The sequence below is a fragment of the Aulonocara sp. 'chitande type north' Nkhata Bay genome, linkage group LG11 (assembly GCF_057382095.1).
Source record: "Aulonocara sp. 'chitande type north' Nkhata Bay isolate Kocher_YH1m ecotype deep benthic linkage group LG11, A_spYH_male_GT1.1, whole genome shotgun sequence".
Lineage (NCBI taxonomy): Eukaryota > Metazoa > Chordata > Actinopteri > Cichliformes > Cichlidae > Aulonocara > Aulonocara sp. 'chitande type north' Nkhata Bay.
This window is the reverse complement of record NC_141354.1, coordinates 18,597,939-18,617,586: the sequence shown is the minus strand read 5'-3', so window position 1 is coordinate 18,617,586 and position 19,648 is coordinate 18,597,939. Positions and strand designations below refer to the sequence as shown.

The following is a 19,648-nucleotide window of genomic DNA, read 5'->3' as shown; positions in this document are numbered from 1 at the left end:
TTCTTTGCATGAAGACAGCGTTTGCCTGCATTATAGGCTTTGGGTTCTCTCAGTCACTCTCTAACAGCCGCTTCCTGTAGTGGCTCTTTGTCAACAATTGTCCATGTTGTTATTTAGGCATTGTTTGGGGGTTCTCGTTAAAGCAGTTTCTTTTAAATGTCTGCAAATTCTGCAGAAATTTACAGACTTCATGATCGGAACTGGTTTTGATGATCGGGTTCCTTAGTGTCACCGTGTTACTGCAGTATCACAGAAAGGGAAGGAATTCCATTACATTTGCCAAGTACGTTATCTTGGACTCAATGATGAGCTGATTAGAATTCAGAAGTCAAAGGGCCATGTCACTGTGACCTCATTGGCCATAACTCAGGAATTTATGGGCTGGGTGGTGCTATAGCTAGCTGTGATATACTCGAGGCTAAAATCCATGTCACAGGGGCCTGGATTCAAGTCTGACCCAGACCATTTCCCCTCAAACTCTCCTACTCTCTGTACCATCTTGTCCAATGAAGGTTAACATGCCTAAAAATAAAATACACCAAATACTTATTATGGAAAAATTGGACGCAAATGTTTGAAAAACGTAACTTGAAAATTAAAAAAGGTAAGAGCCACTATGATATTATAATGTATAACTTAGAAAGTTATAAGTGCTGATCATAAGTCACCAAATGATGACGGACATCATTCAGACATGGTCGGCTGCTGAACTGGTAGCAAGAACCTTTGGTCTTCTTTCGGCTGTTCACCTTTTGTGGATCATCTTCCTCCATTTCACACTATTCCTAGCATCCTCTTCTGTCACATCATCTCTCTGCATGACCTCCTTCAATACCTACATGGATCTTCTGTGATCGTCCTCTTTTCTTCATGACTAGCTGTTTCATCGACAACATGTATCATTACGTAAAGCTACTTGAAATACTACCAACATTTATTTAGAGTCTTGAGTAACTTGACCCAGCTGTCTTAGCTAATTATAGGCCAATCACCAACCTTTATTTTGTCTCAGAAGTTCTTTAAAGAGTAGTTGTATGACCTCTGTGGTTGTCCTGCTTAACCTCATTGCAGTGTACTACACTTATGACCACAATAATTTATTACAGTGACTAGAGCATGCCACAAGTATTACAAGGTATTGTGCTGCAGTTTGAATCATAAGATAAGATAAGATAAGCGTTATTAGTGCCACATGTGGGAAATCTTTTGGTCACGGCAGTAAGTACAAGTTTAAGAGCAGTAAAAGTTAAGAAAAACACAATAGGATAGGGTAAGATAAAATAGAATAGATACTATACAGCAATATGTAATAGACTCCAATTTGTTAATGTAAATGGAGCTTCACACACTAAGGTTAATAATGGAGGTTAATAATAACAATGGAGTTCCACAGGGTTTTGTGCTAGGACCAATTCATTTGACATTATACATGCTACATGTATACGTGCTACATGTATGCATTTTACATGTCACCGTTTGTAATGGCAGCCTGTGTGGAGGGAGGAAGAGGACCCAAATGCAGACACTTGGAATGAAACTATAATTAAACAAAAAGCGAGCCATTTGTTTGTGGCTGGGAAAAGGTACTAAACAAAAGGTAGATGCACACTTAGGCAAAGGTTCAGGTGACAGACAACAAAACCTTGAACATGATAAAAACATGAACATGAAAAAACCTGAAAACATGACAAGAACTCAACAGGCAAACTGACACTGAACAAAGGATGATAAAGGACTTAAATACACAGAAGGGTAATGAGGGAAGCGGAAACACATGGAGAACATAGCTGACACATGAACATGACGCCACAGGGGAAGCAAAACTAACTATTATACGCAAGGAGAGGAACATGGGAACAGATAAGAGGAACGAGGCACAGACATAACTAAAATCATACATAGAGGAGGAGAGACTTACACAGGAAACAGAGCATGGAAAAAACTTTAGCTAAACGAAACCTAATTAAGGCATACTAATAATAACACCAGAACTTACCATTACTCTAATACATCATAAGAAATCAGACATACAAAATAAGCTCAAAATGCTGGGTCACAGACCCACCGCCATGACATAGACAGTATTACTGGAAGGCAGAGCATTCATTTTTATTACTACTCCTCCATCCACGATCCCTCCTTTGTACATTTCCAGGCTATCTGAATCTTGGCCATTTGTCTCCAAACTGCTCAGCCTGAGATATCCCTCTGACATACTCATTTCTGTCTGCCAAAAATGAAGTTTAAGCTAGTAACTGAGTTTGGACAGACAAATATGTAAACCACATCTCGGCTGGTTGGGAGAGTAAACAAAAATGTGGCAGTGTTTTTGCAGATTAGCCCTTTAATCTAACTTTCTTTGCCTCTTTTTGCGTTCAGTGTGTGACGAGCACCGGGACTTCAAAGACATGAAGCTGTTTTACCGCTTCCGGAAGGATGACGGCACATTCCCGCTGGATAATGAAGCCAAGGTGTTTATGAGGGGCCAGAGGATCTATGAAAAGTATGAACAAATAAACTTTTCTGTTTTACCTTTTTTAAAATGTAGCATTAAGGATACTGTGTTGCATTTGCTTTCACACCAAGTGCTAGATTAGAAGAAGGTTCTTATATCTGCATAAAGACCAGGAAGTCTCTGTGTAAAGGTGAGAAGATATGCTCTCAGTAATTAGCTTCCCAGTTGTGAAGTTTTTCTGTAGCCAGCAGAACCTGAGTGAGCTGATCAGTGAACTTCAGGGATGATTTTCTAGATTCTTGATTGAGCAAATTTTGCCATTTACCCTTTCCCAGTGTTAGAGTCAGATTTACTAAACAGGACAAAATAGCATTTAATGTGTGCCATCCCTAAACAGTGCTCATGGGTGTGGTTGGTTTTACTGGTAAGTCACCAAAGTTGCACTGTTTGCTAAACACAGATGCAGTTAAATTCATATTTAAAAACAAAAGATGATTTTTTTTCCATTAATACATATTGTCACTATCAGCAGCAAATTGCATGCCACAAACGTTAGTAAATCAGTTTACATACTTGATTTAAATATTGCCCTCCCTATATTTTGGCATTGAGAAACCATTCCCAACGATTACATGTAATTTTTCACTGTGCTCTTTTTGTAAATACAGACAATACTGTGTTTGGTGCATACGTTAGTAAATCTGGCCCTTAACACTAAGCAAATGGACTTCTGGGTCAAGCTTTAGTTATAAAACAAGCTCAAGAGTAGCATCAATTTCCCGATTTGACTCCTAGGTAGATGAAAAATTTCCCAGAATGTTAAACCTCTGGTGCATAATGTTAAGCATACCGCAAATGAATTCTCTGATCAACATGATGATTATCTCTGTGGCTCATTTTAGGCACAGCAGCTCAAACTAGCTGCTTGTCAAACCTGTTTGTGAAGAGAAGCTGTTCAGAAGAAAGCTGATTTACAGGGAGGGTCATGGGAAGCAAAATTACTTGTTTTTTTTCCTCCCAGAAACTGTGGGACTGCACCGAGGCTAAGAACAAGATAAATTAGGAATATTTTGTGCTGTACATCATGCAAAGCCTCTAGTCTGGGCTTGGAAATGAACCTAGTAGGTCATCTTTAAAGGCCGCAGCTGTGAAAGCATTTGATAGCATGAATGGTGAACTGTGACTTTATGTTGATATGTGGTTTCAGTTTTTGGAGCTTCATGGCTACTTGGAAAGCTGTGCCACATTCCATCCACACATTTCCGGTTGTCCTCTGTATCTCTTTGTTAGTCTATGTCATTCTGCACAGCATGCTGATTGAGTGCATCTGACATACCACCCCCATTAATTAGAAAATTTGTCCTGCTGCTGAATTCGATTCAGTTAGATTAGAGGACACTGCATTGAGCATGCCTGTTTTTTGTGATAAAAGCCTGCAAAGTTAGGAAAATTAGAGGATATAGAGATGAGTCATAGCTTTATTTAGAGGAGCGCTTGGGTTTAAAGGGGGGATGCCACAAATAGCATGATCAGCTCTGTAACCGTGTTGTTTTTCCAGTAAATAGGAGACTAACAATTTATAAATATAAAAAAACCACCAAACTCTTCCTTTCTGCCTCTCGCGTGTGTATGTGGCATTATTTTTTTGGACTTGTGCACTGTACCGTAGTCTTCCTGTGCCGCTTTTAATTTGTACACAGTGGCACACTGTTATTAACAGAGACCTATTTCTTATGTGTTCCTGAGACAGCACACACAAACACAGTTATTGCATAAGAGAAAGAAATATTCCAAGGGGAGACATCTGTCGTTTCCTCAAAGCTATGTGTTTATGTAATCACCGCGGTGCAGTCCAGGACACACACACACACACACACACACACACACACACACACTTATCCTAGTGGTTGAATTGCTTCGCTGCTGCACTTATGACAAAAAAAATCTCTGTGTCTCTTGTGCTTGAGTGCAAAGTGCACTCATGTCCCACTGAGGGAAGGTTGTTGTCCCTACGCTTCCTGTTTTCATAACAATCTATGATTTAGTTCCTGGTAATCACTTCACTTGTAAACACTACACAACTGAAATGAATGAGACTTAAGATACACAAGAACCAACGACCACAGCAGAAGTTATCAAGCTGTCAGGAATGTGGTTTTATTATAAGGCTTCTATACACCACATCGTACCATATAATACTTTGATTCGTTTATTAAAAAAATTCTTGACTCATCTCTAAAGTGCCCAGGATGTTTCATCCTTATGGCCTCAGGGTTAGGCTCCCACAAGTTTGATAAGTGGATATAAAAATGGTTGAAACATCCTTATTTCTAGATGAACAATATTTTCTATAGACATTCGTGGTTGCCAGAGGATGCATGAGGCATTTTTAGTACAAGAATTATCTGTTCATTCATTTCAGTTATAGTTTGGAGTTAGAAGAGGACCCGAATTCAGACTCAGAGCAGAATTAACTCAATTTGGTATTTATTTTAGTTGTGACAGTAAGTCCATAATACTGTAGGAAATACAAGTGCAGGTGAAGAGAATCTAACCAATGGGACAAGAGGAAGCAAAACTAAACACAATACACATGAGACTAGAGAAGAGACAAGAAAGCAAAACACTAACTGAAACCCAAACCCCAGACTGAAGAGAAACGTCCAGAATAAACAAACTAAGAGCCCAAAGGAGCATCAAGTAATAAAGAATTTAGTGCAAAACCCAAAGTGTTCGGTCAAAACTCCAGGATCATGACAACATTTCACAGAAGAAAAAGAAGGCTTTACTAACAGAATACTACACAAAAGTCTTGAGCCACACTTTAATCCCTTATATGCTGCTTTAATTTTTTTCACTCATTTTCAGCGCAGTCCTTGTCTCTGACTATTTTCTTAGTAATGGTTTTTGTCTGTTAAACCACAAAACGCTGAGCTACGAATCATGCAAGCATAAAACTACCACCTAACTCAAGGGATGAACCAGTGTGTCTACACATACCCGAAAACTTAACAAAGGGCTAATTTTACATGGTATCTTTAGGCACTTTGTTATTATCTGCCAGTTTTCCTCCTATTTCTATAAAAATGCCAACGAGAACGCAGTTTGGCAGATAAAAAATAGTGTTTTTATTCCAACAATTTGCTCTGTCATGGTTTGGGTTGCATTTCAGCCGGTGATGTTGAAGATCTTGGCAAAACCAATGGAATGATAAACTCAGAAAGGTGCCGTCAGATTGTGTTCCACCATGCAATACAAACTGGAAAGTGTCTAAATTTGCAAAAGCGTCATATTTCAGCATGACAATGATCCCAAACACCAATGCCAATACAGTAAAAGCATACCTGGATAGATAAAAAGACAATGAAACACCATGAGACATCCATAGGCCTCCTCAGTGCCCAGACCTCAACATTATTGAAGCAGTGTGGGATCATCTTAATAGAGAACAGAACAAAAGGCAGCCAACATCTAGAAATCACTGCACCTATTTCTAATTTTTCCAGCAACATATATAAAAATGGTTTGGCTCAAGACTTTTGCACAGTTCTGTACATTAAAATAGCTTTGTGTTTTTTCCTTCAGCCAGTTTCACGTCTATTTTTTCTTCTACTGGAAAATAAACAGTTCTTGTCACACGTTAATTGATCTGTGATACCATCAACTGTCAAAACAACATAAACAACATACTGCAAACAAACCACAAGAAGTTATTTTGACAGAAGTTCCTAAGCGACAGAGGGGACACTTTAAAACGTTGTTTATCATGTAGCTGTTTGTGCGTGTGTGCATTTGCACTCTTGTTGATTATGCCCGAATTTCTACAGAATTTAACCTCTTCCACCTTAGAGACCCCTGTTCAGGGTCAAAGTACCATCCAGAGTTGTAGCTGAAATGTTTAGGTTCAAAAACATCAGTGTTAGTGACTCGTTGTTTGACAAAAACTGTTTATTCTGTCATGTGCAATTTTGATTAATTACAGTAAAATATTTTATGATGAGTGTCTCATCTGAAGCACCCAAACTGCACAGTTTTGGAGCCCAGAGTTTCAGAGGATAATCATGCTCATGTAGATCTCTGATATAATAAATTACCTTTGAGTAGCTGAATTCAAGTGGCTCAGGTGGTAGAGCAGGCTGCCCACTGTTTTCAGGGTTGGCGGTTTAATCTCGAGCTGCCTTTGGCAACAGGTCAAATATATATAGAATGCACCTACATGCTTAATTTGAGCCTTTTTGAGATTAGCCTAACACTGCTCTATCCTCACATACATTCACACCTGCAGTAGTTTCTGGTAGCCTCACTGGAGCACCTGTGAGTTATGTTCTTTGGTGACGGATGGTGGGTTTTCTACCCTTTGGTGCACACACAACAGCTGTTTGGTGTCATAGGGGGCTGGAGCCTATTCAGGCTGTCAAAGGGTGAAAGACAGGGTACACTCTGGGCAGGATAAAGGTCTGTCGAGCTAACGCAGAGAGACGCAGTTTTGAATGTGGAAACCCTAACCTAATGCATGTCTTTGAACTGTGGAAGGACGCTGTGCCAACATGAAAATTTTACAGAAATTATTTCATTTGCACAGCTTTGATGCAGATCACCTTAGCCAGCATTTGAGATTTAATCTAGGTACATTACAAGATGTAAGATACAATCTCTTGTCTGTGCGCTGCTGTTGTCATTCCCCACGTTCATGCAGGAGTTTTTTCATGTTTTTTCATCAACGTTTGCCACATCAGTGCGTACAGACAACGAGATAAGGGCAGGCAGGGATGTTTGTTGATTTCACAGGACTTGTCAAGTCTATAAAACACACCAGTTTCAAAAGCAGAGACTGCTTTTCATTCCCAAGGCCGCCCTTCAGTCTGAGCCTGGTCAGCCTCAAGGAACCACAGCGCTCACTCAGTGTACTGGTGGTTTTACATGTTTTCTACTTCAGCTGCAAATTGTATATACTTTCCGTTATTGGTGACCATTTTTCCGCATTCCAGACATCCATCATGCTTAACCTATATTTTGTTTTTTTCCCTGTCAGAGACACACAACCTTTAATTCCTTAACATAACAAGTTATAGCTGTGAGTGTGGTCACTGCTTTATGTTTGCGAGGAGATGTGACATTTCCAGTGGTGGAAAATCTTGTTTTGTTTCAGTAGGAAGTCGTAATAATAAGTGATTAAAAGAGGAAGATTCATCAAAAAAGGAATCAAACTTTTTAGGATGGAGGCAAAAAAAAAGATTGGAGTACAGCATTGCAAAAGTGAACTTATGTCATAGTAAAGGTGTTAAACTAATCCTTCATTTAAGAGCCTGAGATTAGGACTGTAGAAGTAAAGGTTATTTGATATGACAAGGTTTTTTTTGGCACTGCAGGGTGTCATTCACATAATGTGTTTGCTACACAGTCTGTGTAAAGGAAGTGCATGCATTTAGTTTATTAAGCTGTAAGTAGCCATAACTGCATAAACTCCACAAGGTCCACTTGTGTGAGCATGCCCAGTGGAGAAAAGTGCAACTGCCCCATTCAGCCCTTGCACGCTAATACATAAAAGAGAGAAGTTGATCAGCAACTTATAGCAGGTGAGCCAATCATTCCACCTGGCACTGCTCCCTGAATTAATCTGCCCCACCTGGTATCCTGCAGCTCAGCCAAAAACCACCCCTCACTGCTGCAATCCCATTCATATTCTGTGATAGCGTGACTCATGATAAGATGGCAGGTGGGTAAAGTAAGTAAAATAATTCATAGCATCTTTCAAGATAAGGATCACAAAGTGCTTCATAAAAAGAGGAAATAAAAAAACCCCAAAACTAATAATAAACTACAGCAATATCCACTAGTTAAAAGCAAGTCTATACAAATTAAGTCTTGAGCTGCTCTTTGAAAGTTGAGTCCACAGATCTCAGTGGAAGAGCATTCATAGTTTAGAAGTTGCAACCTCGAATGCACAGTCTCTTTTAGTTTTCAGTCTGTAACAAGGAACCACCAACAGGTTTTGGTCAGAAGACCTCAGGGACCTGCACCTTATATTTGGGAGAAAGAGTTTGGTAATGTAAGCAGGCATTTGACCATCCAAAGCTCTGAACGTGATCACCTAAATCTCAAACTGGTTTCAAATGAGACAACTTAGAGGACCTACTAAGTACCCTCACAGCCACATTTTGGACCATCTGTAGGTGATTCAAAGATGACTTACTGAGGCCAGTGTACTAAAATAGTCCAATTGTGAGGAAACAGAGCCATGAATAATCATTTCTAATTCTGATTTAGACACCATTCGACTGAGGCAGTCACACACAAGGCTATTAATGTTTATCAAAATGAAGAGCCTAGTCAAATGTACATCATCAAATGTTCACCATAGGTTCAGTCATTTTATTCATAAATACACAAGGTTGTTGATCACAATGGGAACAAAGCTGTCAGGAACACAAAAGAGAACCAGTCTTCCCAGTGTAGGTGAAAGACACTTAGCTGTCACCCAGTTATTTATAGCATCAATACAGTCTTGAATGACAGATATTTTTGCAACATTTGTTAGAGAGAAAGAAGTATACAACTGGATATCATCTGCATAACAATTATATGAGACGCAAGATGTGTCTTAAGTGGTTGTAGTGCAAACAGAGCTGCACCTTGGGTTTACACCACATGACAAAGTGGCAGATGAGAACATAAACATGTCAGCAGCAACTGATAAAAATCTGAGGTAAGAAGAAAACCGTTCTAGAGATGATCCAGAGATGCTCACTTAAGACCTTAACCTGCCAATCAAAATACTGTGATCAGTTATGTCAAATGCTGCTGTTAAATCTAAAAGTACAAGAACAAGATATTCTCTCTTTATATTTCTCTTAGAAACCCTAAGAAGAGCTAAACCTTGGACAGGTCATCGGCCCATCATAGGTGCAGACCACCACTCACTCTCTTGTTTGCACCTACAGCCAGTTTAGAAGGCCAGTAATCAGCACGCCTTTGGACTTCAGGATGCCCGTCACACAAAGATACATTCAAACCAGTTAGGTTCTTGTGGGAGACAGAAGTGCAAACCACTTCACCATGTCCATCTTACATAACCATTAGTGTTGCATCCTTTAAAAGCTATTCTTTGGCCATAGAGTCATCACTACCCCACCCATATGAAAGACTAAATTTAAAAGCAGGGAAATGCCAAGTCTCAGTGTTTGTCACTCGGAGTTAGGTAAACTGACTGAACAGACACTCTGAGTTCATATCAGGGTCGTGGCAACTCCTCTTGTTCCACTTAATGCTTCCATGATCCATTTATATGTGTATGCAAAGCGTCATAGTCCTTTCTATTACTTAAGTGGTTACTATTCAAAGTTCAGAGTTCACTTCACTGAGCCTGTCCCTTGGAGGTAGCATAACACGATCTGTTGACTTTACCTGTTAAAATGGATTAAATTGCATTGTGTAAACAGATCTTGTGGAACATTGTGTCCATTTCTTTTAACAGCATGTTATGATGTTTGCTGCTAATGTGAGCCATAGCAGTTTATTCCAGTAAAGCCACCAATCCTTCAAAATTCTGCATCTAAACCAGCCAGTGACCTTAAATGACTAAAGACTTGAGCAACACTGGGCTTGCACTTGTTCTATATTTCACTCAACCCAAAGGTTGAAATTTGAGGATAACACTATGTCCCTGTGAGCAACTCAGTGACGTCATAGTTCTTCTCTTGACTAGTTTCGGTTTTCTGTGGATGTCAGTCAAAGTTTAATGAACCACAGTGAGAGCATGAATGTGCTTTTTTTATAGAGGCGGCTTTTCACATCCTGCAGCTGAGTTGGATTTCATTTAGTTTTCCATTTACTTTCATTTCTTTCATTAGTCTCTCTATTTGTGTTACTTAGCACAGAACCTGTTCTGTCAGGAGAATAATGGTTTTGTCGCTAAAGCTTTCCAATCAAATATTAATTTGTCTCCATCGAGATGTTGAAAGAGTAGGAGGTTTGTCTGTGCCAGGTAAAACTTGCTTACTACATATACTGATTAATGATATACTGTGGATTGCCTATACAAAAAGCGAATAAATAAATGCATGGCAGGAAATGTATTGGCATAGTTGCTCTTCTCTGAGAATTAGATGAGAAGGCCACTCTCCAATGATAGCAATAGAGTGCATAGCCTAGCTTAGAATAAAGGCAAGAAACAGAGACACACTTAACCTGTCAGTATGTTTAAAGCTCATTAACTTACATATTATACCAGTGCCTTTTTGCATTTGGGTTATGTTGCCAATTTCCTGGCTGAGTATAGTTGCACACTTGTCTGTAGAGGTTTGAACAGCTTTTTGGCTTTGGTTAAGCCAAACTAATCTGATGGTTTCTTTGGAAATAGTTAATAGTTACTACACAGACATGGGAGTGACATCTTCTCTTCTAACTCTACAAAAAAAAAGGGAAAAAAAGCCCAGAGGAGCTCTCGTTAATATGTCTGTCATCTCCAGATTCGGGTTTAATCTCATCACTGAATCGCTGATCCGGTAGGGACTTACGGAAACTGTCTCCTCCATAGTTAAATTAATATAGCTTTAAAGATTATCCCATCACTAGTTCTTCTGTCCTGCTTGGATCAAATGTTAAGTTAGTAGCTGATTCTTAGTCTGGAGCCAAATCACCCAAAGCTTTTGGATGCATCTGATGTTGAAATTATTACTTCTTTGAATAAGTTCTTTGAATATTATGATTATTTATACAAATCTCCAAACTGCTGATTCATTCATGCATGATATCTGTGTGTAATACACAGTCCAGGCTGTGATATTAACCGCTCAGTGAATGATTGATAAGCCACTAAAACTGAATGTGGGAATACGTTTTGTGCCAGCAGAACAGGACCAACAGCGTAGAAAATACATCTTTGAGGCTGTATTTCATTTTAAGCATATGTTTTGACATGCAGATGGCAGAAAGCCCCCTGTAACTTGCACAGCTCTTTGATGGCATTGCTTAAGTGTATAGGCTGGTGAGTGCTTGCGTGTGAGTGACAGGTGTGAATGTGGTTTTGAGAAAGTGGGATAGCGAACGAGTCGACAGTTCTGCTCCTTACAGGCGTGCACATGCCTGTTTTTGTTTGAGTCTGTCACCGGGTGCCACTCAGAACAGACTACAACACCTGTTTAATGCAATCCTTGTTTTGTTTTTTGTGTTTTTGTGGAAACTATATTAAATCTTGTGCCTTTACATTCAACTCAGCTGATTCCAAAAAACAACCCTCCATTTATCAGTGAAGCTTATCCAGAAGGTTTGCCTCAGTGTACTTACTTTGTAATCGTGTAGGTTTGATATATGAGGTTTAAGGAATGGCTTGAATTTATGCACACTGCTCATGTGCTAATCTGGAGACAGCTACAGCACAGGCTTTGTGCATTTTGAAAGTGAAGATTAGAGAGTGAAGGAATGACCAGAGTTGCTGGTTTATAAGGTTTTCTCCACAGGGAACTACCTCTGAAGAAAGTTTACTTTTCACTCAACCAAAGGCTCGTAGCTTCCATAAAACCTTACTTTATTTTCCAACAGCTAGGTGAGACTTTTATGTAAAATCACTGTAACTTTAAATAAATTTGTCGGTGCCAGGTGCACCACGTGCACCAAATGTGCCGTTTCATCTCTGCAGCACCCCACTATCACTCCTTTCCCTCGGTCTCAACTTCATTACTCTGTTCGCTCTAATTTTCTCCATAGATTAATGAACACAGAGAACAACCTACTGCAAACCAGAGAGGAGGAAGGCAAGTCGTTTGAGCGGACGCTGGTAGCCTCAGAGTTCATCGATTGGCTGCTGCAGGAGGGGGAGATGCCAACCAGGGAGGAGGCTGAACAGCTGGGGCGGAGGCTTCTTGAACATGGGATCATCCAGCATGGTGAGGATGGAGTCAAGGGAAGGGCCTTGTTTCCTCCTGTCAGTTATTTGGTTAATCAGTACAATCATTTATCTCCCCGTTGAATTGGTAGTCAGCAAAGGGTTTACCAGTTTACCGTTTTAGTGTCATAGATATGTCTAGATAGAGCCAACCTAAATTACAGTTTCTTTCTAGGCAATACCCATAAGTAGGCCTCAAACCTAACAACAAAAACTAGGTTAATATGGTCTCTAAAGGGTGCCTAAAATATGAAATCTTTATTAGTTTTGCTCCTTAAAACTCATCACTGCCCATTTTGGGCTTCTAGCCATTTTGAATTGACCCACATTATAGTGTCACACTGACTGGGAATGCATTTCACTGCTTATGAGTAGCACTGGTGTCATTTATCCCCCAAAAAGTAATGTTTTACATTACAGTATTTTAAAATATTTTTATTCTAATTCAATACATTACTTATAGAAAGTAATTACTTGCACTGGGGCATTGCTCCATTACTTTTGTGCTAATTTGCACTGTCTGAGATGCAGTTTCACCCATGTGATTGCCAGTTAAATGTATATTATTAAACTATATATGTGCCTACATAGCAGTAAAAGTCCTCTTCCTAATGAGAACACAAGCTCTTTCACTTCATGTACTGTTAGTTGGTAAAAAACACATAATACTTAATACATACTACATAATACTGTGGCAACAGCGTTGCTTCCATAGAAACCTCGTGCTTTTGTCACCTGCTGGAAATCAAGCTTTTGTTTCTTGCATGGTGCTGAAATACACTCAGCTTGAGGATCACTTTCTATGTGCGTCCTTTGCTATATGGAACCTTTGCAAAGTTCTTGGAGAGATTTATTGCCATATTCCAAGCAGCGGATTGTTGTTTCTGGCCTTTGCACACTTTGCAGTTTACAGTTGGAGATCACTCTTCTCTTCATCAGTATCCTCAATGAGATGAGTATAAGCCAATGCAAAGAAATGTTTAAAACATCATACAGATAACTGAAGAACTTATGTAAAAGAAGTAACAATGCAGTTGACATGCGAGGCGTGTGTTTTTTGTGAGGACCCAAATGCAGACCACAAAAAATGAAAACAGGAATTAACTGAAGCGTGCCGTTTATTAAGGCAGACATACCCAACGGGGAGAAACATAAAAAACAAACTAAACAGAGGAACGCCTGAACTGGGGGAAAGACATTAGAGAAATCTGAGCATTAGAGAAACCCTGAAAACACGGGAGGGACACAGGAGAGCCACGGGTAAAGCAGATGTGACGACAAAGGTCGGGGGAAAACTCACACAATATATACAGACAGGATGTGATCAGGGGAATTGGAAACAAATGGGAAACACAGCTGATACAACCGAACATGACGCCACAGGGGAAGCAACACTAAACACGCTTAACATAGACCACGTGACTGTCAAAATAAAACAGGAAAAAAGGCGGACTAAGACACTCTGACTTAACAAGGGAACAGGGAAGTGACAATGGGTGACAACGCACATGACAGAGAGGAGAGGCATGGAATAAATGCGAGGAGGTGAACGTGGGAGCTAAATGGGGGAAAACCCAGACATGAGGAACAAACACATGCGCATAAACAGAAATGCAAGGTGAGTTTTTCCGAAAGGTCGCTTTCAACTGATTTAAAAGTGCTTTTGCATGTGAACAAATTTGATGTTTTAAAAACTTGTGTTTGTGCAGACACAATTTTGTGTGGAGGGTAATCACTGACATATACATTCATATCGTGTCCAGTTGTAACTGTGCGTTTAATACCTGCTAAGGTGTCGCTGATATTTTCCTGAACATGCTTGACTCACACACTGTGGATGTCAGTATTTTTCCAGGGGCTTTGGTTCTGCGTTTGTTGTTCAGGGCTTCCATGACAGGTTGGCATTTTGCTGAATGATGGTTATTTGGACCCTGAATGAGTTTCTGCTGGGTCATAACTGCATCATGAAATTTCTCTGGTTCCCGTTCATGTCTGATTTAATTTGGCTTGCTGCAGAGAGATCACATGACCTTTGTATTTTCATTAAGGAAAATATGTCTTCAACAGTGTTGGGGGTCGTCATGTCTGGATTCCAGACTGTAGATAGCTAAACGGAACAAAACGTTTTTGAAATGCCACTGCTGTACATCATGGTTGCCATGTTCTGCAGTCCAGACAGATTTAAACAGAGAGGCAATGATAACCTACAGATGAAAAAGAAAGAGGAAAGACATGAGTGATGGAGAGGTGGTTTATCATATGTTATCAAGTTATTCCTACCAACTCTTCCCTTTTGCTACTGTTAAGGTTCAAAATTGAGGAGGGAGAGTACAAACCACCCATGGTCCAGAAGGTCTTGGTCAAACAATGATTTTAATGAACACACGTGTGGGAAGACACTCTGTACGCAGACAGCCAGTAGTCCTCGACTTAATCAAAGCATGAACAGATATTTTATAGCATCAGGGTTTGATTTACTGACGCCCCTTCATGCGTCACAGATACATTTTATACATAGATCAGATCAACACTACAATGACTTTTCACCCAGAAGATCATCTTCTATTTTCATGGCTGGTACTTTCCGTTCTTGTCTTAAAGTGAATTGTTCCTCTTTCTTGCCGAGACATGACTAATCTCTCCTCTAAATAAATCTAACTAATGTGTGTGTGTGTGTTGACCTCACATGCTCTTTGTGTCACCTCTTCACCTACTGTCTGTGTCTCGTCCTCAAATGCTCTTTCTCAATTCACCTGTTGCACTTCTGACCTTTCACCAGGACAGAGGCTCACTGAGACTATGTGTATGTCTTCTACTAAATAAATGTTTTAACCAAGAACCTCTACTAAAACCTTAATATAAAATGATCTGATATATAAGTGTTTTGTAAGCATGTATTGCAATTCCTTCTATGGCTCCAAGTCACTTGCACAATAGATTGTCCGAACATCGCGCCGAACAAAGCTTCCGACCCCCAATTAATTGACCGAGCTCCAACTCTTTAATAAGCACAGATATGCATTGTGTATAAAATAGTCATAACTGCTTAAGGCCTTCTTAAAGCTATCTGTTACATTGTTAAAGCCTCGTCTTAGCCTGCGGCTCAAAATAACTTCCACTTCTGCAAAACTCTCCAAGCCTGTTTCCTGTCCTGTTACTTTTAGCCTTTCTGAAAGACACACTGTTCAACCCCTGAATGCAATATAAACTCCAGATTATATTATTAATGCAATGGTAATGATGACAATTATTTAGCAATAGCAGTAAAATAATTTCCCTGCTCCACACTCCCTCTCTCGACCTCTGGAACACCAGAGGTGTTCTGGTCCCTCTCTGGTGGTTCAGCAGGCCTCGAGATCTCCAGGATCCTCGCCCCTCCTGTGGTCGCTGAGATCTTCTGCAAAGGAAACAAAACACCTTTTCCTGCATCTCCCTAACTTATCCTATCTGGGACTCTTTAATCAAAAGCCTGATCCTAATTATGTTCTTAACTTATTGACTTGTATTTATGTATATTCTTCAACGTTACTCATCACTTTAAAATTCTTTAAGCGCTGGTTTCACGTCCGGTTGCTCGCTCTATTTTCCCTTATCTGATCATCAACATCCTGTGCACAAATTGTCGCTGCTGCAAGTTCCTCTACTCTAAAAGATCCAAAAGAAAACAACCACTTTAATCAATTAAGTTTAAGCATATAAGCAATTACTCCTATATACATTTCATCATAGCTAAATGCTGCCTTGAAACAACTCCTATGTGTTAACACTAACTTCATTTTAAAACCTCACATTTCCTATGTTATAACCCGTTTTTGGTATAGGCTTTTTATTTCATTTGCTCCCTTTAATGTAACAATACCTTCTAATTCTAATTTATCAGACTTAACCAAAATATATGCTTTCCTTCCTCTTTGGTCCTTCTTTAAGTTCAGTTAAAAGCTAAATGAATTTGAGGCCTTTTGCCTGGAATCAATACTGTCATGTGTGTTTCTTAACTCTGTGTCTGTAAGCGTGTGCAATCCTTCAATAACTTCAATAACTCATATCAAAAAATGCAATATGTATAAAAATCATTTCTATTTATAAGCTCTCCCCTTTATCCTAAAAATACCTCCTATGTAATATCTGTATGTGTAAGCCTACATTATAACCACTACTTCTAGAAATCAAAAAGAAATCAAAGCTGTTCTACTCCTTCAACCCTCACTAATTTTCCCTCTAAGAATTATTCACAGCTTTGAAAAACCGGCATTGTATCTTCTAAACAGGATTCAGTTCTGTCATGGTCCTGGGCCATGTTGGTCCAGTATTCTTGGTTCCTTGTATTTTCGCTCCTTATTTAGGCCAGGTTTTCTGAGGTGTCCTGTTGTGGTGTTCCCTAAGTGTTTTTTCCCTTTGTGACTCTTACCCCCTTGTGCCCCTCTGTGTATTTATGAGCTCTCGTCTCTCTTTGTGTTTATTCCATGTTTCCCCCAGCCTGTTATGTCTGTGTTCTCCCCATGCTCTCTCTCCTCCTGTCTGAACCTCTGTGTACTTCCTGTTTTACTTTGACAGTCTCTCGTCAGTATGCGTAATTTTGTGTTCACTCCTGCCCTGTCTCATTATGTTTATCAGTGTCACCTGTGTTCTCTGGGTGTATTTAAGTTGTGTCTTCTGTTATTGTAGTTCCTGGTTCGTCTGTATTGTTTCCCCTCGGTCTCCCTGCGTCTCTTGTGTATTTCCCCGGACCTCCCTGCATCCTCGTTTCTGGTTTGTGTTATTAGCTTACCCAGTTTAGGTTTCCGGTTTCTTGTTTTTCCACCAGTACAGTTTTGTGCCCACCGTTGTAAATAAATATTCACCTGCACCAGAGCTGCCGCCTTTTGGGTCCTTTTCTACAACTCCACACGGCTTGCCCCGCAAACCGTGACAAGTTCACTTTAATCCTTTAACCTTAACTTAAAAATAACAGTTTCAGTTTTACCATATCCAAATGATCAAAAACCCAAAAGGTCCTGAAATGATCCTAAATTATTAAACAATTAAATTATTAAACCCTCCACCCTCAGCAAAATGAGCTCAGTCATTTTTTATTTTCCATAGGAAAATATTTCTTTATGCTTTTGGACTGGATTGACTCGCATAAAATCCTTTTTACAGGGACTTACGACCTTGATCAGTCCCCACAGGTAGCTCTCCTCAGCCAATTGTAATCTGGAAAGCCCCCCTTATATTTGCTCTCCCCGAGAATTTGTCAGCGCTGTTGCAGGCCTGCTTAGAACAAAAATGAGAAAAAGAGAGCTGATTATTAGCTCACAAAACACAAAACAAAATCACCTGACAGGTTTTCTTTAAGTGCACTGTTACAAAATAATGGGCCCAATTTTAGACATGTCGATGTTTCCTAAAACTCCCTCTATTAAAAACAAAAACAACAACAACCCAAACCTAAGTGACCGAATCAACCCATTACCACAACAACCTCAACAACCTTAAACACACAAGTATTTTGCCACCACATAATTTCACCACCTCAATACACCGAAAGTCTCATTAAAACCACTCAATTTGCACACAAAAATCACCCCCTTATGCTCTTAAATTCAGCATAAGACCCCTTACGACATCATATAATCACTAAACTATAAATTTCCTACCCAAATCTGCACTCCTCTTGTCTGCCGTGCTTCCTCTCCTGAAAGTCACTTCCTCAGTCACACACACACAGGAAGCTCCTACGTCACCACTCACTCCAACTAATTTGCATACTGAGTCATCTCTCAATGAGTTGCTGTAACAACAGAAACATATGTATAAACATTACCACCTTATTAAATTATTTTATTTCTTTCTACAGTGATCACTGGTTTTGATCACTCAGTACGAGAGAGCACTCCTAAGTCACTCTTTTAAAACTACTTTAATCACTTTTTGTTTACATAACTCACTCCCTTTGTCATATGGCTTCTTCTATTCCTCAATTACAAACTCAAATGTATTTTATTAAACATTCACACCATTGTATCATTCATACAAAATAGCAAGCTGTTCTTCATTGCATATGTTTGTGTTCTTAGCCAGGTTTAATCAGTGTCTATGCATTAAACTCCATGAGCTTGTCTTGTCTTTATAAGGTTAATGCATTTTCTGTTTGTGTGTGTGAATTTGCATATTTTGCTTTTGCAGTGTGTCAGACTCCTTCATAATTCTCCACTTAAGCCGTCAGTTTCTTTCCCAAATTTACTAACCCAAATTCTGATTTCCTACCTTAAATAGCAGCATTCCTTGTCCTCAGCCAGAAGGTAGGGCTCCACTTGCCACTTACCCCCTCTGCCTCAGCCCAGCGGCTTTACCCTTGAGGTCCCGTCTTCTTCACTTCATCTCACCCGTGAGTCTGAGCTCACCGGGACTGAGTGAGGCCGAGTAATCGTGGCTGTGCCTGCCTTAGGTTGTCCCAGGGTTTCGAGGTGGGATCTTACCCGTCATGGGCTATCCAGCCTTCCATACTCGCCTGATACGGGGCCCAAGTGGGCAGGGGAGGGAACACACTGGCTCTGGAAATTAAAGGAGTATAAGCTGCTTCCTTCATTGCATCTTATATTAAACTATCTCACTTCTGATTCCTTCCTAGAATAATTTCACATATGGCACTTTGTGTATGTGTGTTTTCTATTCATTAATGTAATTGTCAGTTATTTTCTCTCTTCATTTTACCTTCTTTTGTTTGTTTGTGACGTTCTACTTTAGTTCTACTAAACCTTGATGTAAAAACAATACACCCTTATTTCACGCACACACTCTGCATTTTGCCTACGCACACACTTCTCTCTCAGACTTCCTCTGTTCACACACCACCTTGCACTCACTCTACTATCAACTTTCATAGTGTTATTATTATTTAGTGTTTTGTACACCTCACACAGAATCATTCAAATCGAGTACTCACAGCATTCACATCACAACCTTCAACTTTCACTTTCAATCCTGCAAGACGCAGAGATGGACATCTCCTTCACCTAACATAAAACTAAATTACCATATCAACATACAATTACTGAAATTCAAACTCAAATACACCGTCTGTTTTAATAAAGTCAAAGAGTAAACAGGTGTACCAAGTGTATGTACTTATGTGTTTTTAAACTGAAAGAAAAAGAAACTCAAACTCTTATAACATCACTCATGCCTCTCTCAAATTAAAACACTTTCAAACTTTAAAACATCCTACTTTACATCACCAAAGAAATACCTCTCACACCTTTATTCATCATTTAAAACCTTCTAGTCACCGCATTCACACTTAAACTGTGACCAGAGTTGAGGAATATAAC

The 19,648-nt window shown here is 39.6% G+C and overlaps 1 protein-coding gene across 2 annotated transcripts in view; it reads left to right on the top strand.

The window, feature by feature from the left end:
• Positions 1-19,648, top strand: part of deptor (DEP domain containing MTOR-interacting protein) — a 42,775-nt gene that overhangs the window by 5,523 nt on the left and 17,604 nt on the right. For both annotated transcript variants that reach the window (XM_086310888.1, XM_086310887.1), the window contains exons 4-5: positions 2,380-2,503; positions 12,161-12,339. In XM_086310888.1, coding sequence (XP_086167014.1) covers positions 2,380-2,503; positions 12,161-12,339 — 303 coding nt within the window. The remainder of the gene's footprint in view (positions 1-2,379; positions 2,504-12,160; positions 12,340-19,648) is intronic.